Source organism: Aegilops tauschii, chromosome 2 (genome assembly GCF_002575655.3).
Source record: "Aegilops tauschii subsp. strangulata cultivar AL8/78 chromosome 2, Aet v6.0, whole genome shotgun sequence".
Lineage (NCBI taxonomy): Eukaryota > Viridiplantae > Streptophyta > Magnoliopsida > Poales > Poaceae > Aegilops > Aegilops tauschii.
This window is the reverse complement of record NC_053036.3, coordinates 56831658-56856972: the sequence shown is the minus strand read 5'-3', so window position 1 is coordinate 56856972 and position 25315 is coordinate 56831658. Positions and strand designations below refer to the sequence as shown.

Genomic DNA, 25315 nt, shown 5'->3' with positions numbered 1-25315 from the left:
ATACCAAGTGATGGTGATACTTGGTCTAGCATATATGCGCTTATATCACGCATGGAACAAAAGCACTATAAACATGAATTTTGAGTCTAGCATATAGTATGTGTTTATATTGAGTATTCATATGTCTGCAGGAAACCCACAAACTTGCACATTCATACAACTGTACGAAACATGCAGACTTGTAACGAGATTTACACCAACAATTTTCACATTTCTTTTGTTGAGCACTTAGAGGGGCATCTGAATTAAAGCGAAAAGACTTTCAATTGCAGATGGCCTGTGATGGACACAATCGCCTCTCTTTTCACCCATTTTCTCTGTTTCTTATCTGACAAAAGTTTACAGAGACGAATGCAACTCCAGAGTTTCATAAGTTTCCTGTTCTGAACAAAAAGGTCGGTGGAGTTTCAAACAGGCATTAAGCAGCAGGATGCAATATCAATTACTGATCTCTAGTTTGAATGGCATACCTAAAATTTTGCACCAGTAATTCATAATACAAATTTCCATTAATACTGTTTATTTATTATTATGTTGACAAAGTAAACATTTACTGATTTCACGGCACGTACATCATTCATGGTGATGGGTCCGGAGCAGTATCGCCTCTTGGGGAGACAGCAACGATGGGGCTCCGCACGACATGCTTCTCCGATACCCAGCTCAAGCTTCCCTCCAAGTGCAGTTCCTCGCCCAAGCCGTGGCTGCTCACGGACACGCTGAAGGTCTTCTTCTCTCCGGTTTTGGAGAATGCCAGCGTCTCCGGGGAGACACGCACTGTCAGTGATCTTGGCGCGTCCACCTTCGCCGTGAACGTCGAGTTTGCTGGCCCAACGTTCGTCACAGTCCGCTTCACTGTGAATGGCGTCGATGTCGCTGACACGGTTATCGTCGGGTAGTTAAGCTGCACAGCATGGACCTTGGGCAGCTTCGCACAGGTCAAGCTTGAGTTGCGCACGATGGTTGCTAGGCCGCTGTCACCGAGGAGCCAGCAGATGTAGCCGGCGTAGTCGGTGACGCTGAGGTCGTACACCAAGCCAGGATCTGCGGCTCTGGTCGGGTTCACATGGCCGGCGCCTGTGTCATACACGCCGGCCTTCCTATGTTGCTCGTCCAAGATTGAGCCACCAGTGCTATTAACGATGTCCGACGTCGTTAGGATGGCAGATTTGATGGCGGCTGGCGACCAGTCAGGATGGATGCTTTTGATAAGCGCAGCGACACCACTGACGTGTGGCGTCGCCATGGATGTTCCTGATATGATGTTGAAAGTGCCCCTTCCAGAGCCCGTGCTTGGCGGCCACGCGGCGAGGATGTTGAGGCCTGGTGCCAATATATCCGGCTTTAGGATGCCGACCGCGATGATGCTTGGACCACGGGAAGAGAAAAAGGGCACGACGGGGGCCGGACGGACACCAAACAGTGTGTTGTTGTAGATGAGAGAGGCCACGGAGCTGCTCTCTGATGACGCGGCATAAGCTATGAGGACATCGCCGTCGGCCGCGCTCACCTGTACAACACTGGAGTTGTAATCCTGAACCATGGTGCTGTAGCCGCTGATTTCATCGTTGAACAGCACCACACCAGCCGCACCAGCACCCACTATTCTGTGGATGTTGGACTGTTGAGTCTTCGACCTAGTGCCTTCGCAGACCAAGATCTTACCGGTGATGCCACTGCCACTCTTGTAATTGCAGTACCGTCGTTCCTCGGAGTAGAGGAGAGGGTGTGACTTTGAACTCGGACTCACTTTCTGGGTAAGTGCTTCTCCGTCGATGCTCTTGCCATTGCCGAGATGCAGGCTGGCAGCAAAGCTCCGATCCAGGGAGCCGGCGGCGACCGTGAGCAACCACGGCGCCTCGTTGGTGATCGAGCCCGGCCTCGGACCGCTATTGCCGGCGGCGCACACCACGAGGATGCCCTTGGACACAGCACTGAATGCACCAATAGCAATGGGGTCCTCATCGAAGCTGGCAATCGTGTCACCGCCAAGGGAGAGGGAGAGCACGTCCACACCATCCTTGATGGCCTCTTCTAGGCCTGCCAGTACGGCAGATTGCTTACAGCGTCTATTGGCGCATACCTTGTACATGGCGATGTGAGCGCCAGGAGCAATTCCGGCCGCGGTGCCCTTGCCCACGCCCGCACCATGGTATGATGCGCCGGTGACGAAGTTCCCGGCGGCAGTGGACGAGGTGTGCGTTCCGTGCCCCTCTTCGTCGCCAAATTCATCACCCTGAATGAGTGACTTGGCACCGATGAGCTTGTTGTTGCACCGGGCCGCCTTGCACGAGCCCTTCCACCTTGTTGGGGGTGGCGAAACTCCATGGTCGTCAAAGGAAGGGTGCGTCGCATAGAGACCGGTGTCGAGTAGTCCAATGATGACTCCCTTCCCGTAGCCAGCCCGGCTCCAGAACCCGGTGCCGTTCTTTAGGCCGAGGAACTCCGGCGTGTGGGTGGTCATGAGCTGCAGCGTTCGGTCCGGGAATGCACGCACGAACCCTGGCTTCTTGGCCATAGTGTCGAGCTCAGCGTCAGTGAGCCTCACGGCAAAGCCGCTGAACACCTCTGTGTAGGAGTGGAGAAGGCGCGACTCGCTGGACTCATCCGCCAACGAGGTCGGCAAGAAAGACTCGTGCCACTGGCGGTGGGCGTCTTCGCCGGCATTCGAGCGCGGTGGCTCTACGAGCACGATGTAAGCACGAGAAGCAGAGGACTTTGTGGCATTTTGGTGTACGCTTGTGGCAGCTGGATTGATATAGCAGAGTGCGAGCATAGGAAAAAGGATGGTGAGCAAGAGAAGTGGCACGGAGAGGTTCCTAAACGACGCCATTCCTCAAGCCACGAACAGCTACACGAGGAAGATGATGGCAATGCTGGAATAGGATCAATCACCGGGTAATCTTTATACAGCACGAATGATTAATGCGTTGTCTTATTTTTGGCATGTATTAATCACCGGGTAATCTTTATACAGCACGAATGATTAATGCGTTGCCTTAGTTTTGGCATGTATTAATCATCAGTTGATAAATCCAGCGCATCTTTGGCAACACATTAATGACTTTAATTTGCGCTAAATCTGGAAGATATGATAAGGTTTACTGGGATGGCAGGAACGTGGGTAATGCATCTACCCGGTTTTATGGTGCGGGATAGGGGATACCGGGAAAGATATTTTCCATTCTCTTGATGATATTGAATAAATATACTCCTACTGAAGTATCTGCAAAATTGGAGGACAATTAATTTTTCGAAGTTAATACCTGCTGGTTCTGTATCCCCAGATATGATCTGCTATCATCTCATAAATGAGTACGTACTATATGTCAACAGATCCTTGAACAAAAATATCGTAGTAAATGACAATATCTTAGTCATGAAATCAGGTGAGGTTGAACGGGTCATTTTCTATTGCGCTCAAAACGAGTTCTATCAACAGATTTTTAAACGAAAATTAGCAGGAGCTGCACTAAGAAATGGGAGAAAATGACACTGACAGAGTGGGTGCATGGAAGGTCTGCCCTTGGCGTTCCAGTGGACCAACCTTCTGGTGCTCCGCGAATCAGATTATAGTCTACAAACAGGCAGAAACACAAGATAAGGATTGAACCAAGATGAGACGACCACCTTGGAAAAGGAACCCGCGACGGCCATTCCTAGTGCCGGGGAAGAAAGCTGTACCTTTTGCTTTGGCGAAGAAGCTCGAGAGGGTATGGGACATGGCACCGGATTCTGTTTCTTAGGCCCCGTCGCCAAGACCGGCATTGCCATCACCTTGCCAGAAGACGATGATCCCAACACCTGTGGCAGCATGTACAGAGGAGAAACACTGAGAAAGATAAGTTGTGATTCGGGTCTTGAACTGGAGTCACTCAACAGCATCATCGCCTTCATTAACAGCAACAGACTTTTTTTTTGTTTGTTTGACGAAAAGCAACAGCGTCGCAGTCCAGTGATTAAGAAGGGGAGAGCAGTTTACAAAGCTCACGAGGAGCACAACAACAACTCAGATTCTCCAGGGGGGAGATGAGACGACAACATACAACAAACACAAACACGCTACAAGGAGCTTGGCTTTGGCTTCAGAGATCTCGAAGGATCAACCAAACGCAGGAGGATTTTCATCTAACCAAGCGAGGCGGGCGCCTTGAGCTTTGGCCCCCTAGTTACTTGCCACCCGACAACACCCCTCAAAGAGAGGGAGGTGTCTCGTATGGGAACAAGGTGATCCAATGGGGATCACAACTTGCTAACGCGGCTTGGCTTACAATGAAAACACAGACCTTGATCAGGCACCCATATATCATCAGACAAACATCAATAGACTGGTCGTAAGAAACTGAGTAATAACATTGCATTACTAAATCCTTGACAGGAAACATCTAAGCTGAGACCTCTTATTATTGCAGCCGCGTTTCACAATGCGGCGAATGATAATCATGTTTGCTGGACCAGCCTAGCTAAGAAACATCTAAACTGAAGGTCTGAAGCGTGGAAAAAAGCAAACCTAAACAAAGTGGCACCCTTCGTGTAACCATCGATCACCAAGCCTCCCCCATCTTCGTCTGATCGAAGTAGCAGCCAGTGGGCCCGTCGCCGGGCGCCAGCGCCAGCATCACCGCGCCCCTCGCGCCTTCCTCCGGCGGGAGGACCCCCGTGTTCCAGTTGATCTCCGTCTTGACGAACCCAGGGTGCACGCAGTTGATGCGCATCTCTGGGTGCCGCCTCGCCAGGATACGGGTGTAGAGGTTCACCACCATCTTGGACATGCTGTAGGCCGGCAGCATCATCGGCCACCCGGCCGCCTCCAGCCGCCCGTTCTTCATGTCCTCCAGGAACTCGCTCAGCATGGCCTCAATCCGCGCCTCGTCCCAGCTGTCGGCGTCACGCAGGGACTCCCGCAGCTTCTCATTCGGCATTCTCTGGTGGACACAGTACAGGTGCGGTTAGGCCGAGTGACTAAAGCTGCCATTTACATTTTTTACTACAGTTGTTGTTGCAGCAAGCGATAAACCTGCAGCTCTGAACGAAGGGAGGAGGTGTTGATGATCCTTGCTCCTGATGTGGATTTCTTCAGTAGCGGAAGGAGAGCTTCTGTTGCCCATTTCAGTCCATAGTAGTTGGTGTTAAGACATTTTACTGCCTCGTCATATGTTTGTATAATCACCGATTCGACCAGATGGGCTGCTTTCCCCGATAGCTGAACCAGAAAGGCATATCAGAAACGATATTGTAATTAAACACATAATTCAAAATCTCCCATCAGCACATTGTACCAAAATCAGGCATGAATATTCTGACTACAGTTGTAGGAGGCATACAGATGCAATGTGTGCTTTTGTGCAAGATTTGCAAGTTCCATCCAAAGCAAGTCGACAAGTTACAAGAAATCACTAAAAGACATGCTACTAAGTAGGGACAGGAACCTATTTTGTAGTGTATCAGTCAAAAAAATCACTTCAAATTCAATGTGCCTTTTGAGATAAAAACAGATAAATCAGTTTTGTAACAGCGTCAATGCTTAGTAAGGTAGTGGTATTACTAAACACACTTGTATTGTATGCCACTCAACATTTGTGGAACCCCTCATTATGTCACTAACGAGGTGGTTCCAGCCCATATGTCCATGAGACAGTGTGTGGCATACGAGGGAGGAATATGTCCATTTTAGCGAACATTCAAGCAGTTTGAAGACTGGTTTTGCTAACATGGATCCAAATCAGCATTTCATTTTCCCATGTAAGAAGCCACATCAGCGGATTTTGCCACATCAGCCCATCTGTATCCCTCCGATATTTGGGTTGAAGCACAAGTTCAGAAAATCAGTTGAAAGTTGATTTTAAATCAAAGCTGAAAGTCGGAAAGGTGTCAAATAGAAAGTTTTTAGTTCAATTTGGAAATTCAAAAGCCTACAGGGTGATGGTTCTGTCTGATTCCCCTTTCTCATGGACGGTATTGAAATCATTCTCAAGTCTACACACCCACATTTTTTTTCTCTTTTCTGAGAAATACATACCCACATCTTAGGATCAATGTTGAGAGCTCTCAGGCCTTCCTGGTCTACTGCCACCCCTCCAACACCTGCATTGTTCACCTGCACTGCCCATGCTATCTTCATCATATGGTCTCATAGAAGTACAAACGGCAAGACATTCACTACAGAAGAAACAAAGATTTTACCAAAATGTCGAGCTTCCCATATCTGGTCTCGATATGTCGCGCTAATGAGGCACGACTACCAGCATCCAGTATATCGAGCTGATGGAAGATTATGTTGGAGAGGTTAGATTCACGGCAAAGGGACTCAACCGCAGCCTTTCCTCTTTCCTCATCCCTTGCTGTGAGAATGACCGTCACACCTTGGAGAGCAAGCTGGCGGCACACCTCTATGCCGATCCCTCTGTTTCCACCAGTAACCACAGCGAGCCTGAATCACACAGGGAAAAGTTTAGCGTCCTTGCTCGTCGTCGTCAGAGGAAAACAATGCGAGTTTCGGAGATGATGCTTATCACCTTTCGGGGATTGCCTCATGGTCACTCATTTCCTCGAGCCTATGGAACCATCAAAGCATGTTTTATTTCGTCAGTTAGTTCACGGAGTAGAGGCAGCTAGTAATTCAGTAAGTTGTGCTGGAAAAGTGGTGATGCTATGTGTGGGTCTTGATATAAAGATGCAAAAATGTGCGTGCATTTTCCCCAATCATTGAACTACTTTTTTTTAACAAATTATTGAACTACTTGGTACGACCGAATCATCTGAGATGCTAATCTGACGAAGATGGTGTTGTTACATTCAGTACAGCTTCCTGCGCCTGATCTGCTGCTACACGACTATATCCCGACGAACGTGTACAGTTTGCTTGCTACCGTTTACTGCAGGTAAAAAAAGGGGGGGCCTGACCTGTGCAGGGGTGATACCGGCGACGCCGCTGCGGCGGCCACTGAAGGTGCGGGCTTCCTCTCTGTACGAGTGGCAACGAAGTTAGTCTGCTGGAACAGCGCGCTTGGTCGGTGGAGCGGCGACGGGAATGAGGTTAAGCTCGGCCGGCGGCTGGGAGACGAGCTAGCGGCGGCGGTGGTGGAGGCGAGGTGATGGCTCATCTGGATGGGTCAACGAGCTGAGCGAGTGGGGAAAGTGAAGGCGCCCACGTTCTCGAAAGGAAACGAAGGGGCCGAAAGAACAAGGCTTTTAGGCCCATACAAAACATTGTACTAAACTTGTACTAAGTTGCGTCAATTAGTGGATCCTCAAAAACAAAGTTGCGTCAATTAATTTGGATTAGAGGGAGTACATTTTTCATATACATCAGAAACTTTTTTTATACACACATGTTTAATTATTTTTAAATCTATAATTAACATTTTTAAAATATATTATTTGATGTCTACTTTTTTCATGTTGTACATTTTTTGTATACATCAAGAATATTTTTATGCACATTTAATATTTTATAAATAAATAGATAACATTTTCTAAAATATATGTTTTGTTATATACTTTTTTCATAAAAGTTGTACATTTTTCGTATATATAAGAAAAACAAATTTATACACACTTAAACATTTTTTAGAATACCTGATTAACATTTTTTAGAATACCTGTGTAGGGGTGACACTGGCGACGCCGCTGCGGCAGCCACTGAAGGTGCGGGCTTCTTCTCTGTGCGAGTGGCAATGAAGTTAATCTACTGGAACAACATGCTTGGTCGGTGGAGCGGCGACGGGAGTGAGGTTAAGCTCGGCCGGCAGCTGGGAGACGAGCTAGCGGCAGCGGTGGTGGCGGCGAGGTGGTGGCTCATCTAGATGGGTCAACGAGCTGAGCGAGTGGGGAAAGTGAAGGTGCCCACGTTGTCGAAAGGAAACGAAGGGGCCGAGATAACAAGGCTTTTAGGCCCATCAAAAACATTGTACTCCATCCGTAAACTAATATAAGAGCGTTTAGATCACTACTTTAGTGATCTAAATGCTCTTATATTAGTTTACAGAGGGAGTACATTTTTCGTATACATCAAAAAACTTTTTCAAGTACATGTCTAATATTTCTTAAGTCCGTAAAATATATATAAGAGTGTATAGATTACTACTTTAGTGATCTGAACGCTCTTATATTTCTATACAGAGATAATACATAATTAATTTTTTTAAATATATTTTTTCACACACAATGTACATCTTTCGTATGCACTAGAAACATCTTTTATACATGTTTAATTTTTGAAATGAATAATTGAAATTTCTTAAAATATATGTTTTAGTGTCTGATTTTTTTCATGTGTGTTGTACATTTTTTCTATACATCAGGAACATTTTTTATGCATGTTTAATTTTTTCAGTACATAATTAACAAAAACTTAAATATATGTTTTGATGTCTAATTTTTTATGATTTTTTGTATACATCAGGAAAATAACCCTTCGTCCCAAAATAAGTGACTCAAATTTGTAATAACTTTAGTACAAAGTTAGTACAAAGTTGAGTTACTTATTTTGGGACGGGGGGAGTACAAGATTGGCATTTTTTTAAATACCTTATTATGTTTTTTCCAATATTTTTTTTAATATCTACTTTTTCATACATATTTCACATTTTTCATATACATCAAGAACATGTTTCTATACATGTGTGATAGATTTATAAATACATTATTAACATTTTTTTAAATGTCACATACATTTTTCAAACTGTGCTAACAATTTTTTACACAGCTTTAACATTTTCAAAATAAAGGGGTTTAAAAAAACAAAGTTTTCGAATATATGTATTCATTTTTGCATTTTTTTTAAATTCCTGATCTTTCTGAATTCGTCATTATCCAAAAAAACCGATGTAGGAAAATGAAGTTGAAAAAAACATAAAAAAACAAGTGGACAAGCGAGAGGGACGTGAGAGAGGAGCCGTATCACACTAATGTAGACATGTGTTAAAAAAAGACCAAAAAAGGAAATATGTTAAAAGTGTATAAAAATGTTTCTGATGTATATGAAAAATGTAGACATGTGTTGAAATAAAAGATACTGAAAAACCTAAGATAATTGATGAAAGCCAAAGAAAAAAAGAAAAAGAAAAACAAAGACAACCGCTGTAAACATGGAAAAATCGATAAGAAAACCACAGAGAGAAAACTTGTGCTGGAGCTACAGTAGTGGGTCGACCCAGTAGCGCCGCACCAGAGGCATGCCGGAGTTGCATCTCACAATAAGCGAGAAATAGCTCCCGTGCTCACAAGCTATCTGAAGTCCGAAGTTATCTTAAAATAAGAACTTTGTGTTGGTACACCGTCTAGAAAAGTTTACGGATCTCAATGCAAATTAAAACATAGAGTAGAGGGTATCTCTTCAATCAAAAAGGATAATATGATCTTTTGTATCCAAATCAATCCATGTAATATGTTTGATCTACAGGCTAATATGGTGATAGTCTTTTTAAGTAACTTTGAAATTCGTGCAAATTTTTAAAAGGGGTTTACCAAAGCAAAACTCTTAATAAAAATCATCTTCATGTCATCATTGTAAAAAAAAAAGGTATGTTAGTATCTTAGTACTAGCAAGCCATTGGCATCCATGCCCAGATTCCCCAGAAGTTAACTGAACGTGGACAGAAGGTTCATGATTGCACACGATCCAAGCACAAGCAACAAATTCAGACCTCCCCGAAAAAGAAAAAAAGAAATTCAGACCTCCAATGCCGTCCCTGTGCAGCGAACTGAATCGAACGCGACTTACAGGGAGACAACCGATCTACCTAAGATTCGACGAAATCCAGAGAGATGCTGCCTGACCAGAAGGGAGCAGGCGCGCCATTTGTTGCTGGCGATTGGTAACTCTGCTCGCTGCAGTCTCAGTCTGGGTCTGGGAGATATCCCATTGGCATTATCCTACCACTACCAGTTCGTTGTTCAGAGAACCTGTACGCTCGGAAGAAGAAGGGCAGAGAAGATGGCACGTGCCCGGCGCTTGGCACACTGGCTGGACGCGCTCTTCGAGCATCGGGCCTGCTCGTGTCCCCTGGAAGAAGCGTCCGTTGTTCAGCGCAAGATCGTCTTGGTTACAGCAAGCGCGTGCGATCACCTCGTGAGTTCGTGCCTACACTGACCTTGGCAGAGGCTGGAGGAAAGGCCGTATGTCAACTCAAATTATGTATTGATTGACAGCACTATTAGGGAACTGAAGCGCAGCTATCGTGAGATTACTTTGGCTTAATTATCCATTGCTGTTGCTGCCGGAGACATGGGTATGATACGCACCCCTGACCTGCAAGTTGCTGGCGCTAGTTGACTTGCCCCCGTTCTTAATCCAACCATCAACGTCCCGGCCATAAACATAGCTGCACACTTGTGCGGTCCTTTTCTCACTTCTAAAGTCTGATCCTGTGGATCATTTATTCATTTACTCAATTATATTCCGTATGTATGTTCCAGCTGTGCCACTCCAAAGTCCGAGCGGATGTGGTTGGGCATTGAGGTTGAAGAGGCAGTGATCCACTAGGAAATCAGAAAGGGCAGCCGTCGTTGTTAATTTTTGTTGGTTTTGCCAGTGTGCATCTGTGGAGGCGGCTGCTGACCTGGCCAACCTGCCGACACCTAAAAAAAGATATCCACATGGCGAAATGGTACGCGCCTACGTGGGGCCTGCGAGAGATATGTGTGTTCGCGCGATCCATCGAGCTCAAAACCAGCCTGGTAATGGCAGCGAGGTCGATCTGGATAAGTTAATGTGTGGCCTGCCTGCCTCAAGACTGGCCTCCCCAACAGTTGTTGCAGGACTGCAACATGTGGGTAGGACCAGCCAATAGTCATGTTGGTATGGAAATTAACATGTGAAAAAAGGCAAAGGACTGCCTATGCGTACGGCAACCCTCTAATTTCTTGTCCTGGCCCCGGTTCATTCTGCTTTCCCCCTCAGGTCAACCCCTAGTACTACTAAACCAGCATCAAATAGAAACATTGTATCGCCAGTATGTTTCTGGCAACAATTGCAAGTACTTGTCACTTTTCTTTTTTAAAAACTTCGTAGACATGTCAAGTTAAATGATGGGGGGGAGGGGGGGGGGGGGGGGGGGGGGGGGGACAGTTGTGTGTGGACGCTTACGCAAGTTTTTTGAGGGGCGCGGCAAAATCCCGACCCCAACACGGGAATACGCGGGTTCCCCCTCGCGGATGCGGTGCCCTACATCACAGAGAAGCAGTTGGCAGGAGGGACATTTCAGCCCGCGTGCTTTCCCTCCTCCTTCCGCCGCCGACCACCCTTGCTTCCGCCCGCCCGCCGCCGGCGATTCCGGCCAAATCTGCGGGCGGAATCGGTCCGCGGGGCCGCCCCACACCCTCCCGCGCCGAGACGCTGCACCGACCCCCCCCCCCCCCCGGATCCGGCGAGAAGAGCCGCCCTCGTCGCTGCCGCGGCCGGGGATCGACCACCGTCAGGCCCGCCTCTTCGTCGCCGGCCGGGATCACCCGCCGCGTCCGCCACCGGTTAGTGCGTTTTGTTGTGATTTTTGCGAGCGGTATAGTTAATTTGACGCGCCGGTGCGCATGTAGATGGAGTTGAGCCCGTGCGAGAAGTTCTTGCTCTCCGATTCGGACCACTCGGATATTGAGACCATGCTTGCGAACTTTCGGCCCAGTTTATTTATCTGCTGCCCACCCTAAGGGGTCGAGAGTGCGGTGAGTGTTGTGGGTGTTTTAAAAAGCTTTTGTTTGGGGGATTTGGACTCCCATGGAGCGAGTTAAATTAGGAGCTCTACTCCTCAATTATTATTTTTTCTTTCAAGGCCTCCAAACTTCATTTATCCAATGTGGACAAAATTTAAATACACATGCGACGAAACTAATGGGGACTAAATAGGAATAATGTACAGAATTTCTATGCAGTAGTAAGTTTTAGAAATTTGCAACTATAAATCCCAAATTGCAAAAAATAAGTAAGAAATGTGCAACTATATGCTCTAAAATATATAGACAACCCAATTGTGTATTTTTAAACTCTAAAGTACATTCTAAAACAAACAAAATTGTAGGTTTTAAAATGCACGAATACAAAATTATACGCCAAATTTTTTAGTATAACTTAAGTCTTTCTGGCTGAGATGTTTTGTTTTGTTTTGTTTCTTGCTAGTGAACGTTGGTGAGATGTTCTGTTTTGGGCGTTGGGTCACGAGTTTATTTATCCGCTGCCCACCCTGAGGGGTCGAGAGAGTGGTGAGTGTTGTGGGTGTTTTAAAAAGCTTTTGTTTGGGGGATTTGGACTCCCATGGAGCGAATTAAATTAGGAGCTCTGCTCCTCAATTAATTTTTTTTCTTTCAAGACCTCCAAACTTAATTTATCCAATGTGGACAAAATTTAAATACACATGCGACGAAACTAATGGAGACTAAATAAGAATAATGTACAAAATTTCTATGTGTTGAACGTGCCATATCTTGTATTGCTATTTCTATCTTCTCTAGCCTTATATAGCTGACTTCTAGTGATATGGTAGGATTAGTTTCCTTGTCACGTAAGACATCCTGTGTATATATTGTAACCTACTCCATGGAATACAATGAGTTGCATCCTACACCTTTCCACATGGTATCAGTTTACCCTACGATCTTCATCGCTTCCGCCCTGCGCCGCCACTGTGGCCGCATCTCCCTGTAGCCGCCGCCGCCGCGCCACCTCAACCCTAGGCCGCCGCCGCATGTCCTGCAGCCGCAGCCACCGCAACTCACCCAACCCCGCCGCCACCGCTTCTCTCCCGTAGCAGCCGCCGCACCCATTCCAAAACCCTAAACCCACCGCTGCCTCTCCTCACAGCCACCAACCTCCCTTCCTCTCCCAAACCCTACACCCACCGCTGTCTCTCCTCGCAGCCGCCACCCTCCCTTCCCTTCCCACGCAGCCGCTGCTTTCTGCGGCTGCCATCTTCTCCCACCACCACCTTCCAAAACCCTAACCGCACCACCCTCCTCCTCCACCATGTCTCGCTCCAAGGCCGACCCATCTGACGCCGGCTCCTTTGCCGGTGCCATGTTCACCTCGGATCGTCTCAATGAGCTCCACATCAAGGATCATGTGCCCGTCATCCTCGACCTCGACTCGCCGTCCTACAACGCATGGCGCACCTACTTCGCGCTTTTGTTCCGCTCCTACCGTCTCATCGAGCACGTTATTGAGAGCGTCGACTTCCGTGACATGAAGGACGACGACGAGTGGCTTGCCGTGGACGCCTGCATCATCAAGTGGCTCTTCCTCACCATCCCTCCAGGCCTCTTCAACATGATGAACTCCCGTGACCCCTCGGCGTACGCCATGTGGACACGGCTGTGCGATCTCTTCCTCGACAATCAGCTCCAACGCCGTGTCTTCCTCCAAGGTGAATTCTTCACTATGCACCAAAACGATCTTTCGATCGATGAGTACTGCACGTAGCTGAAGGTTCTCGCCGGCGAGCTGCGCGACATCGGCATGAACATCGACGACTCCGTCCTCCTCACCATCCTCCTTTGGGGCCTCCACCCCGACCTCAGCCAGTCCGCCGCCAACCTCTCCCTCGTCACGCCGACGTACGCGAAGGCGGTCACGTACCTTCGTATGGAGGAGAAGCGCCTCCGCCACTCTACCCGGCAGGCCAACCACGCTGCCCTTCACGTTGGCGTCGCCGCCCGCCACGGTGCTTCCCCAACTCAGCCGGGGCCGCGCGCTTCTGCTCCTGCCCCGCCACCCGTGCCCGCGCCCTCCGGCGGCCGCAAGCAGAAGGGTCGCGGGGGCCGGGGCCGCAACTCCAACACGACGCTGCGCCCTCCCGCACCCGCCGCGGCTCCTCCTCCTCCGCCTTGGCTCTCGGGGTATAACCCATGGACGGGTGACGTGCATGCCTACTCTATGCCCGTTCCCCGCCCACCGGCTCCAGGTATTCTCGGACCACGGCCGACTCCTCCCCAAGCGCTGTTGACCACGCCGGTTCCCGCCGCGTACGGCGCCGCTGCGGCCTATGGTGGCCCATCGGCCTACGGTGGTCCCTCGGCGTACGGCGGCCCTCCGGGCTATGGTGCATATGGCGGCGCTCCTCCGGTCTACGACCCGGCGCTCCTCTCCGCTCTCCATGCTGCCCCCTCGCCGAGCACCTACAACGGAGGCGGCGATTGGTACATGGACACCGGCGCCGCTGCTCACATGGCCTCTAACCCTGGTATCTTATCTCGTGCCTCCCCCTATCCCTTCTCCTCGCGCATCATGGTTGGTGATGGGAGCTCTCTTCTCATCACTCATCGTGGTTCATCCTCCCTTCCGTTACCCTCTTCTTCTTTAACTCTCAATAATGTGCTTGTTTCACCATCCTTAATTAAAAACCTCTGTTCTATTCGTACTCTTACTCGTGAAAATCATGTCACTGTTGAGTTTGACGCTCTCGGTTTTTCTGTTAAGGATGCTCGCTCCCGGAGGGTTCTGCACCGATGTGACTCTCCCGATGATCTCTATCCATGCGGTGCTTCTACACGCGGCGGCCCGGTTGCACTTCATGCAGATGTTTCGCTTTGGCACGCTCGTCTCGGTCATCCCGGCGCCGACACTCTCCATAAAATTTTGAGCACTTTTCCCTTTTCATGTAATAAATCAGCGGCTCACACTTGTCATGCTTGCCGCATAGGAAAACACGTTCTTCTACCGTTTTCTTCATCTTCATCAATTGCTACTTTTCCTTTTGATGTTATTCATTGTGATGTTTGGACATCTCCAGTGCCTAGCAATTCGGGTTTATCATATTATCTTGTGATTTTAGATGATTTTCTCACTTCACTTGGACTTTTCCGTTACGCCGCAAATCCGACGTCGCCTCCATTCTCCACTCCTTTTATGCCTACGTCAACACCCACTTTCATCGCACCATTGCTCATCTTCAAACCGATAACGGAAAAGAATTTGATAACCTCGCCATTCGACATCTTCTTTCCACTCATGGCACCATATTTTGCTTAACCTGTCCATACACATCACAACGAAACAGACGTAACGAACGTGTTCTCCGCACCCTCAATGAGAGTGTCCGTGCTTTGCTCTTTCATGCACACATGCTGCCTCGCTTTTGGCCCGATGCTCTCGCCACCGCCACTCTCCTTCTCAACATCCGACCTTGCAAACCACGCTGGAACTATACCCCTCATCATCTTCTGTTCCGGTCTCCTCCATCCTATGACGATCTTCAAGTCTTTGGTTGCTTGTGTTATCCCAATATCACCACTACCACGCCACACAAACTTGCACCACGCTCTCTCGCTTGTGTCTTTCTTGGCTATCAACCCAACACCAAAGGTTTTCGCTGCTTCGACCCGGTCTCTCGTCGTGTGCTCATCGCACGGCATCTTTACTTTGATGAAGGTGTTTTTCCCTTTCAGCAGGTTTTGTCGACGGCTACCCCGTTGATACGTCTCCGTCGTATCTATAATTTTTAATTTTTCCATGCCAATATTATTCAACTTTCATACGCTTTTGATAACTTTTTATACTATTTTTGGGACTAACATATTGATCCAGTGCCTGATAACCCACAAGTATAGGGGATCAATTGTAGCCTCTTTCGATAAGTAAGAGTGTTGAACCCAACGAGGAGCTAAAGGTAGAACAAATATTCCCTCAAGTTCTATCGACCACTCATACAACTTTACGCACGCTTAACGTTCGCTTTACCTAGAACAAGTATGAAACTAGAAATACTTTGTAGGTGTTGTTGGATAGGTTTGCAAGAAAATAAAGAGCGCGTAAATAAAAAGTAGGGGCTGTTTAGATAAAGAAGCAATAAAGTTAGTATAGCGAGTGTGGAAAAGTGCTGGTAGGAGTTGCGAAATTGTCCCTAAGCAATTGACTACTTTACTAGACCGATAGCAAGTTTTATGTGGGAGAGGCCACTGCTAGCATGTCATCCATGACTTGGAATTCTATGCACTTATGATTGGAACTATTAGCAAGCGTCCGCAACTACTAACTTTCATTAAGGTAAAACCCAACCATAGCATTAAGATATATTGGTCCCCCTTCAATCCCGTATGCATCAATTTCTATGCTAGGTTGAAGCTTCTGTCACTCTTGCCCTCCAATACATAGTCCTATCAACATACAACTAACCCTATGGTGTGATCCACGCGCGCGCTCATATGATGGGCACCATGTTGGAAATATGCCCTAGAGGCAATAATAAATGGTTATTATTATATTTCTTTGTTCATGGTAATTGTCTATTGTTCATGCTATAATTGTGTTATCCGGAAATCGTAATACATGTGTGAATACATAGACCACAACGTGTCCCTAGTAGGCCTCTAGTTGACTAGCTCGTTGATCAACAGATAGTCATGGTTTCCTGACTATGGACATTGGATGTCATTGATAACGGGATCACATCATTAGGAGAATGATGTGATGGACAAGTCCCAATCCTAAGCGTAGCTCAAAGATCGTGTAGTTCGTTTGCTAGAGCTTTTCCAATGTCAAGTGTCTTTTCCTTAGACCATGAGATCGTGCAACTCCCGGATACCGTAGGAGTACTTTGGGTGTGCCAAACGTCACAACGTAATTGGGTGACTATAAAGGTGCATTACGGGTATCTCCGAAAGTGTCTGTTGGGTTGGCACGGATCGAGACTGGGATTTGTCCCTCCGTGTGACGGGGAGGTATCTCTGGGCCCACTCGGTAATGCATCATCATAATGAGCTCAATGTGACTAAGGTGTTAGTCACGGGATCATGCATTGCGGTACGAGTAAAGAGACTTGCCGGTAACGAGATTGAACAAGGTATTGGGATACCGACGATCGAATCTCGGGCAAGTAACATACCGATTGACAAAGGGAGTTGTATACGGGATTGATTGAACCCTCGACATCGTGGTTCATCCGATGAGATCATCGTGGAACATGTGGGAGCCAACATGGGTATCCAGATCCCGCTGTTGGTTATTGACCGGAGAGGCGTCTCGGTCATGTCTGCATGTCTCCCGAACCCGTAGGGTCTACACGCTTAAGGTTCGGTGACGCTAGGGTTGTAGAGATATGAGTATGCGGAAACCCGAAAGTTGTTCGAAGTCCCGGATGAGATCCCGGACGTCACGAGGAGTTCCGGAATGGTCCGTAGGTGAAGAATTATATATAGGAAGTCCAGTTTCAGCCACCGGGAAAGTTTCGGGGGTTATCGGTATTGTACCGGGACCACCGGAAGGGTCCCGGGGGTCCACCGGGTGGGGTCACCTATCCCGGAGGGCCCCATGGGCTGAAGTGGAAGGGAACCAGCCCTTAGTGGGCTGGGGCGCCCCCCATGGGCCTCCCCCCTGCGCCTAGGGTTGGAAACCCTAGGGTGGGGGGGCGCCCCACTTGACTTGGGGGGTAAGTTACCCCCCTTGGCCACCGCCCCCCCCATCTAGATGGGTCTTGGCCGGCGCCCCCCCTCCCAGGGGGCCTATATAAAGGGGGGAGGGAGGGCAGCAATACAACAGCCTTGGGTGCCTCCCTGCTCCCCTGCTACACCTCTCTCTCTCGCAGAAGCTCGGCGAAGCCCTGCCGACATCCCGCTACATCCACCACCACGCCGTCGTGTTGCTGGATCTCCATCAACCTCTCCTTCCCCCTTGCTAGATCAAGAAGGAGGAGACGTCGCTGCACCGTACGTGTGTTGAACGCGGAGGTGCCGTCCGTTCGGCACTCGGTCATCGGTGATTTGGATCACGGCGAGTACGACTCCATCAACCACGTTCATTGGAACGCTTCCGCTCGCGATCTACAAGGGTATGTAGATGCACTCCTTTCCCCTCGTTGCTAGTATACTCCATACATGGATCTTGGTGAGCGTAGGAAAATTTTAAAATTCTGCTACGATCCCCAACACACCAAAGGACAACAACATAACCACAAGCAAATTAAATCAATCATAGCAATTCATCAACCACCGATAGGACAACGAAAATCTACTCAGACATCATAGGATGGCAACACATCATTGGATAATAATATGAAGCATAAAGCACCATGTTAAAGTAGAGGGTACAACGGGTTGCGGGAGAGTGGACCGCTGTAGATAGAGGGGGGAAGGTGATGGAGATGTTGGTGAAGATGGCAGAGGTGTTGGTGAAGATCGCGGTGATGATGATGGTGGCCACGGCAGCGTTCCGGCGCCACCGGAAGAGAGGGGGAGAGGGGCCCCCTTCTTCTTCTTCTTCCTTGACCTCCTCCCTATATGGGAGAAGGGTTTCCCCTCTGGTCCTTGGCCTCCATGGCATGGGAGGGGCGAGAGCCCCTCCGAGATTGGATCTGCCTCTCTGTCTCTCTCTGTTTCTGCGTTCTCAGATCTGGCCTTTCACCGTTTCTTTTATAACCGGAGATCCGTATTTCCGATTGGGCTGAATTTTGGACACGGTCTCTATCCGAAAATTAGCTTTCTTGCGGCGAAAAAAGGGCTCCAACCGCCTTACGGGGTGGCCATGAGGGTCCAGGGCGCGCCTGACCCCCTGGGGCGTGCCCCCCTGCCTCGTGGCCCCCTCGGGCACCGTCTCGCGTTGATTCTTCTTCCCATATTCTCCAAATATTCGAAAAATATTTTCCGTCCGTTTTTATCCCGTTTGGATTCCGTTTGATATGGGGTTTCTACGAAACATAAAACATGCAACAAACAGGAACTGGCACTGGGCACTGGATCAATATGTTAGTCCCAAAAATAGTATAAAAAGTTGCCAAAATTATATGAAAGTTGTAGAATATTGGCATGGAACAATCAAAAATTATAGATACGACGGAGACGTATCAGCATCCCCAAGCTTAATTCCTGCTCGCCCTCGAGTAGGAAAATGATAAAAAGATAATTTTTGATGTGGAATGCTACCTAGCATAATCTTGATCATGTAATCTAATCATGGCATGAATATCAAGACACGAGTGATTCAAAGCAATAGTCTATCATTTGACATAAACACAATAATACTTCAAGCCTACTAATAAAGCAATCATGTCTTTTCAAAATAACAAGTCCAAAGAAAGTTATCCCTACAAAATCATATAGTCTGGCTATGCTCCATCTTCACCACACAAAATATTCAAATCATGCACAACCCCAATGACAAGCCGAGCAATTGGTTCATACTTTTTAACGCGCTTCAGCTTTTTCAACCCTCACACAATACATGAGCGCAATCCATGGACATAGCACTATAGGTGGAATAGAATAATATGATGGGGGTTATGTGGAGAAGACAAAAAAGGAGAAAGTCTCACATCGACGCGGCTAATAAACGGGCTATGGAGATGCCCATCAATTGATGTCAATGTGAGGAGTAGGGATTGCCATGCAACGGATGCACTAGAGCTATAAGTGTATGAAAGCTCAAACTGAAACTAAGTGGGTGTGCATCCAACTTGCTTGCTCATGAAGACCTCGGGCATTTGAGGAAGCCCATCATCGGAATATACAAGCCAAGTTCTATAATGAAAATTCCCACTAGTATATGAAAGTGATAACTCAAGAGACTCTCTATATGAAGAACATGGTGCTACTCTGAAGCACAAGTGTGGTAAAAGGATAGTAACATTGCTCCTTCTCTCTTTTTCTCTCATTTTTTTATTTTTCTCATATTTTTATATTTTTTTTGGTGGGCTTCTTTGGCCTCTTTTTTTATTTGGGCTTCTTTGGCATCTTTTATTTTGATAAACTCACATGGGACAATGTTCTAATAATGATGATCATCACACTTTTATTTACTTACAACTCGATATCTAGAACAAAGTATGATTCTATATGAATGCCTTCGGCGGTGTACCGAGATGTGCAATGATCTAGCGTAGCAAAGATATCAAAAAATGGACAAGCCATGAAAATATCATGCTAGCTATCTTACGATCATGCAAAGCAATATGACAATAAATGCTCAAGTCATGTATATGATGATGATGGAGGTTGCATGGCAATATATCTCGGAATGGCTATGGAAATGCCATGATAGGTAGGTATGGTGGCTGTTTTGAGGAAGATAAAAGAAGGCTTATGTGTGATAGAGCGTATTGTATCACGGGGTTTGGATGCACCGGCGAAGTTTGCACCAACTCTCGAGGTGAGAAAGGGCAATGCACGGTACCGAAGAGGCTAGCAATGATGGAAGGGTGAGAGTGCGTATAATCCATGGACTCACATTAGTCATAAAGAACTCATATACTTATTGCAAAATTTTATTAGCCCTCAAAGCAAAGTACTACTACGCATGCCCCTAGGGGGATAGATTGGTAGGAAAAGACCATCACTCGTCCCCGACCGCCACTCATAAGGAAGACAATCAATAAATACCTCATGCTCCGACTTCGTTACATAACGGTTCACCACACGTGCATGCTACGGGAATCACAAACCTCAACACAAGTATTTCTACTAATCTACAACTACCCACTAGCATGACTCTAATATCACCATCTTTATATCGCAAAACTATTGCAAGGAATCAAACATATCATATTCAGTGATCTACAAGTTTTATGTAGGATTTTATGACTAACCATGTGAATGACCAATTCCTGTCAACTCTCTAAATAGATATAAGTGAATCAAGAGAGTTTAATTCTTTCTACAAAAGATATGCCCACGCTCTAACAAATATAAGTGAAGCAAAAGAGCATTCTACAAATGGCGGTTTTCTATGTGGAGAGAAACAGGCAATCCAAACTTCAAATAATATAAGTGAAGCACATGAAACATTCTATAAAGCAACCAAGGACCATCTCATACCAGCATGGTGCATAAAATAAAAATGAAAACTAAATGCAAAAGACGCTCCAAGATTGCACATATCGCATGAACGAAACGAATCCGAAAATATACCGATACTTGTTGAAGAAAGAGGGGATGCCTTCCGGGGCATCCCCAAGCTTAGATGCTTGAGTCTCCTTGAATATTTACTTGGGGTGCCTTGGGCATCCCCAAGCTTGAGCTCTTGCCTCTCCTCCTTTTCCTCATATCGAGACCTTCTCGATCATCGAACACTTCATCCACACAAAACTTCAACAGAAAACTCGGTAAGATCCGTTAGTATAATAAAGCAAATCACTACTCTAAGTACTGTTGCAAACCAATTCATATTTTGTTTTTGCATTATAGCTACTGTAATATAACCTTTTCATGGCTTAATCCACTGATATAAATCGATAGTTTCATCAAAATAAGCAAACTATGCATCAAAAACAGAATCTGTCTAAAACAGAACTGTCTGTAATAATCTGAACATTCACCATACTTCTGATACTTGAAAAATTCTGCCAAAATTAGGAAAAATAAACAATTTGTATAGAAAGACAGTGCAAAAAGTTTCAGAACCATTTTACGTTCCAGTAAAAAATGTAAAATCGCGCACTACAGCCAAAGTTTCTGTCCTGCACCGTACAAGCCAACAAGCATTGTAAACATCCTAAAGGCAAACCTTGGCACATTATTTTTATAATACAATGGAATTGTACAAGGGGAAAATTATTTTTGTTGAAAAGTCTCTGTAATCAAGATTCACAAAGTTTCCGTGAGCATGAACAAAGTTCACGGACGTCCCCCACTTTCACAATGCTCGTCTATCTCACTTTCACTTTTCTTTTTGAAAAGTTTTGGGTTCCCCTCTTTATTTTTTTTGTTTTTAAACTATATGAAAGCACTCAACAGAAATAAATGACTCTCTAAAACTTCCGGGTTGTCTCCCTGGCAGCGCTTTCTTTAAAGCCATTAAGCTAGGCATATAGTGCTCAAGTAATGGATCCACCCGGATCCCAAGGTATATCAAAGCCAATTTTAATTAACAATGACTTGTAATTTAGTAGTGAGCACGTAGTAACATGTATCATGTAATGACGAAGTCTAACTCTCTTCCTATGCATCGGCATGTCATAAAAGAACAATTCATGAACACCTAGTAAAGGCCAATGCATAGTATAAACAGTTTCTTGCAATTTTATCGTATTGGAAACATAGAGAGGTGGAGATATAGTTCCTCTCTCATAATAATTGCAAGTAGGAGCAGCAAGCACATGCATATTATATTCATCAGAATCATCATGTGCAACGGTAAAAGGCAACCCATCAATATAATCCTTCATAAGGGAATACTTCTCCGATATAGTGTAATCGGGATAATTCAAAAAGATAATAGGACTATCATGCGTGGGTGCAATAGCAACAATTTCATGTTTAACATAAGGAACTATAGCAAGTTCATCTCCATAAGTATAATTCATATTGGCATCTTGGCCACAAGCATAGCAAGCATCATCAAAAAGGGATATTTCAAAAGAATCAACGGGATCATAACAATCATCATAGCAATCATCCTTCGGTAAGCACGAAGGGAAGTTAAACAATGTATGAGTTGAAGAGTTACTCTCATTAGAAGGTGGGCACGGGCAGCTAATCTGCTCTTCCTCCTTTTGTTCTTCGCTCTCCTCATCATCTTTTTCATCCAATGAGCTCACAGTTTCATCAATTTCTTCTTCCATAGATTCCTGCAAAATATTAGTCTCTTCTTGGACAGCGGAGACTTTCTCAATAAATGCATCAATATCGGAATTGAATTCATAAATGGCATAAAAATATTTAAGGATAGCTAAATTTTCAGGTCTATAAACAACATCATAAAGATTTTCAAACTCTTTGAACATAGATTCAATTTCATAAGCACCCATAAAAGCAACAAATTCTTCTATTTGTTCCACATCATAGTAATCATATATACCTCTAGCATAAGAAGCCAAGGTTTCATTATCATTAAATTTGCATGAAAAGGGAAGGTGTGGAGCCTTCATCCTAGAGCAACAAGTATAATCATATCTCAAGCATACTTGCCGAGCATACCACTTCAACATATAAATTTTATCCCATAATAGTTTCCCTTTTTGAGTCAAGCGATAATCCCTAAAGTATTCACGTTGGTCCAACGTGTCTCCCATTACATAATTGAATGAGGTTTTCTCAGGATTATCAAAGTGGTACATAATATTTATCACATAATGATCATCGAGGGTTTTAGGAGGTTCCCCATCTCCATGAGTAGTAAGTACACCTAAATTTTTTGGTATTTCGTGTTCCATATCCATAACTAAAGATAAAGAACAACTAAGAACAGAAAATACAAATTACTTAGTGATAAATAAAGCAAGCACACACGAGAATATTCACCCCACGCTATGACTCCCCGGCAACGACGCCAGAAAAAGGTCTTGATAACCCACAAGTATAGGGGATCAATTGTAGCCTCTTTCGATAAGTAAGAGTGTCGAACCCAACAAGGAGCTAAAGGTAGAACAAATGTTCCCTCAAGTTCTATCGACCACCGATACAACTCTACGCACGCTTAACGTTCGCTTTACCTAGAACAAGTATGAAACTAGAAGTACTTTGTAGGTGTTTTTGGATAGGTTTGCAAGATAATAAAGAGCGCGTAAATAAAAACTAGGGGCTGTTTAGGTAAAGACACAACTAAATTAGTCAGTATAGCGAGTGTGGAAAAGTGGTGGTAGGAGTTGCGAAATTGTCCCTAAGCAATTGACTACTTTACTAGACTGATAGCAAGTTTTATGTGGGAGAGGCCACTACTAGCATGTCATCCCTGACTTGGAATTCTATGCACTTATGATTGGAACTATTAGCAAGCGTCCGCAACTACTAACGTTCATTAAGGTAAAACCCAACCATAGCATTAAGATATATTGGTCCCCCTTCAATCCCGTATGCATCAATTTCTATGCTAGGTTGAAGCTTCTGTCACTCTTGCCCTCCAATACATAGTCCTATCAACATACAACTAACCCTATGGTGTGATCCACGCGCGCGCTCATATGATCACACCATAGGGTTAGTTGTATGTTGATAGGACTATGTATTGGAGGGCAAGAGTGACAGAAGCTTCTACCTAGCATAGAAATTGATGCATACGGGATTGAAGGGGGACCAATATATCTTAATGCTATGGTTGGGTTTTACCTTAATGAACGTTAGTAGTTGCGGACGCTTGCTAATAGTTCCAATCATAAGTGCATAGAATTCCAAGTCAGGGGTGACATGCTAGTAGTGGCCTCTCCCACATAAAACTTGCCATCGGTCTAGTAAAGTAGTCAATTGCTTAGGGACAATTTCGCAACTCCTACCACCACTTTTCCACACTCGCTATACTAAATAATTTAGTTGTGTCTTTACCTAAACAGCCCCTAGTTTTTATTTACGCGCTCTTTATTATCTTGCAAACCTATCCAAAAATACCTACAAAGTACTTCTAGTTTCATACTTGTTCTAGGTAAAGCGAACGTTAAGCGTGCGTAGAGTTGTATCGGTGGTAGATAGAACTTGTGGGAATATTTGTTCTACCTTTAGCTCCTCGTTGGGTTCAACACTCTTACTTATCGAAAGAGGCTACAATTGATCCCCTATACTTGTGGGTTATCAAGACCTTTTTCTGGCGCCGTTGCCGGGGAGTTATAGCGTGGGGTGAATAATCTCGTGTGTGCTTGTTTGCTTTATCCCTAAGTAATTTTTATTTGCTGTTCTTAGCTGTTTTCTATCTTTAGTTATGGGTAGGAAACGCAAAATACCAAAAAAATTAGTTGTACCTACTGAACCAATGGTTGAAGAACCACTCAAAATCTATCACACTCCTGAAGCTTATTACTTGGATCATCTTCGATCCCTATGTGCTCGTGCTGAAACCCCAACTAGCTTAGTTGAGGGCAAATCTTTAGATGAGCATGCTTGTTATGTGCGACACCGCATATCTGAAAAAGGGAAACGTTTACTGGATCAAATTCATCGTTTGCGATGCTATGCTTGGAATTTATGCGAAATATATGATATTACTTGTTGTTCTGAAGACCCTAAGAAACACCTTCCCTACCAATGTTTGTTTAGTGACAATGGAATCGTATTTTATTATGCTAAGGGTGTTTATAATTACTATGATGTTCAACAAATTGAAGAATTTGTTGCTTTTAAGGGTGCTTATGAAATTGCTTCTTTGATTGAAAAGTATGATGCTACTCTTTACAAGTCTGAAAATTTTGCCATACTTGAATACTGTTATGATAATTACGCTTCTAATGCCTATGTTATACCATATATTGAGGACTCCTCCGCTGTCCAAGAAGAGACTAATATTTTGCAGGAGTCTATGGAAGAAGAAATTGATGAAACTGTGAGCTCATTGGATGAAAAAGATGATGAGGAGAGCGAAGAACAAAAGGAAGAAGACTGGATTAGCTACTCGTGCCCACCTTCTAATGAGAGTAACTCTTCAACTCATACATTGTTTATTTTCCCTTCGTGCTTACCGAAGGATGATTGCTATGATGAT

The 25315-nt window shown here is 45.6% G+C and overlaps 3 protein-coding genes across 3 annotated transcripts; 1 reads left to right on the top strand and 2 right to left on the bottom strand.

Moving 5' to 3' along the window:
- Window positions 1-503: 503 nt before the first annotated feature.
- On the bottom strand, window positions 504-2883 carry LOC109782693 (subtilisin-like protease). Its single transcript, XM_020341311.4, has one exon. It carries the CDS (start codon window positions 2831-2833, stop codon window positions 578-580), a length of 2256 nt encoding a protein of 751 aa, XP_020196900.1. The 5' UTR covers window positions 2834-2883; the 3' UTR covers window positions 504-577.
- A 1452-nt stretch (window positions 2884-4335) lies between these two features.
- LOC109782698 ((+)-neomenthol dehydrogenase) lies at window positions 4336-7165 on the bottom strand. The gene is made up of 6 exons (XM_020341315.3): window positions 6904-7165; window positions 6516-6554; window positions 6184-6430; window positions 6020-6097; window positions 5018-5203; window positions 4336-4925 (listed from the first exon to the last, which is right to left on the bottom strand). The coding sequence occupies exons 1-6, from the start codon at window positions 7101-7103 to the stop codon at window positions 4545-4547; spliced, it is 1131 nt and encodes a 376-aa protein (XP_020196904.1). The 5' UTR covers window positions 7104-7165; the 3' UTR covers window positions 4336-4544.
- Window positions 7166-12955: 5790 nt separating this feature from the next.
- LOC109782696 (uncharacterized) lies at window positions 12956-13408 on the top strand. The gene has a single exon (XM_020341313.1). The coding sequence runs from the start codon at window positions 12956-12958 to the stop codon at window positions 13406-13408; it is 453 nt and encodes a 150-aa protein (XP_020196902.1).
- Window positions 13409-25315: the final 11907 nt, after the last annotated feature.

Coding starts and splice junctions, on each gene's coding strand:
- LOC109782698 (XM_020341315.3), bottom strand. CDS start 7,103: ATGAGCCATCACCTCGCCTCCACCACCGCCGCCGCTAGCTCGTCTCCC. Junction 6,555..6,903: donor CCGGTATCACCCCTGCACAG/GTCAGGCCCCCC, acceptor ATGGTTCCATAG/GCTCGAGGAAATGAGTGACC. Junction 4,926..5,017: donor CCCTTCGTTCAGAGCTGCAG/GTTTATCGCTTG, acceptor TGTGTCCACCAG/AGAATGCCGAATGAGAAGCT.
- LOC109782696 (XM_020341313.1), top strand. CDS start 12,956: ATGTCTCGCTCCAAGGCCGACCCATCTGACGCCGGCTCCTTTGCCGGT.
- LOC109782693 (XM_020341311.4), bottom strand. CDS start 2,833: ATGGCGTCGTTTAGGAACCTCTCCGTGCCACTTCTCTTGCTCACCATC.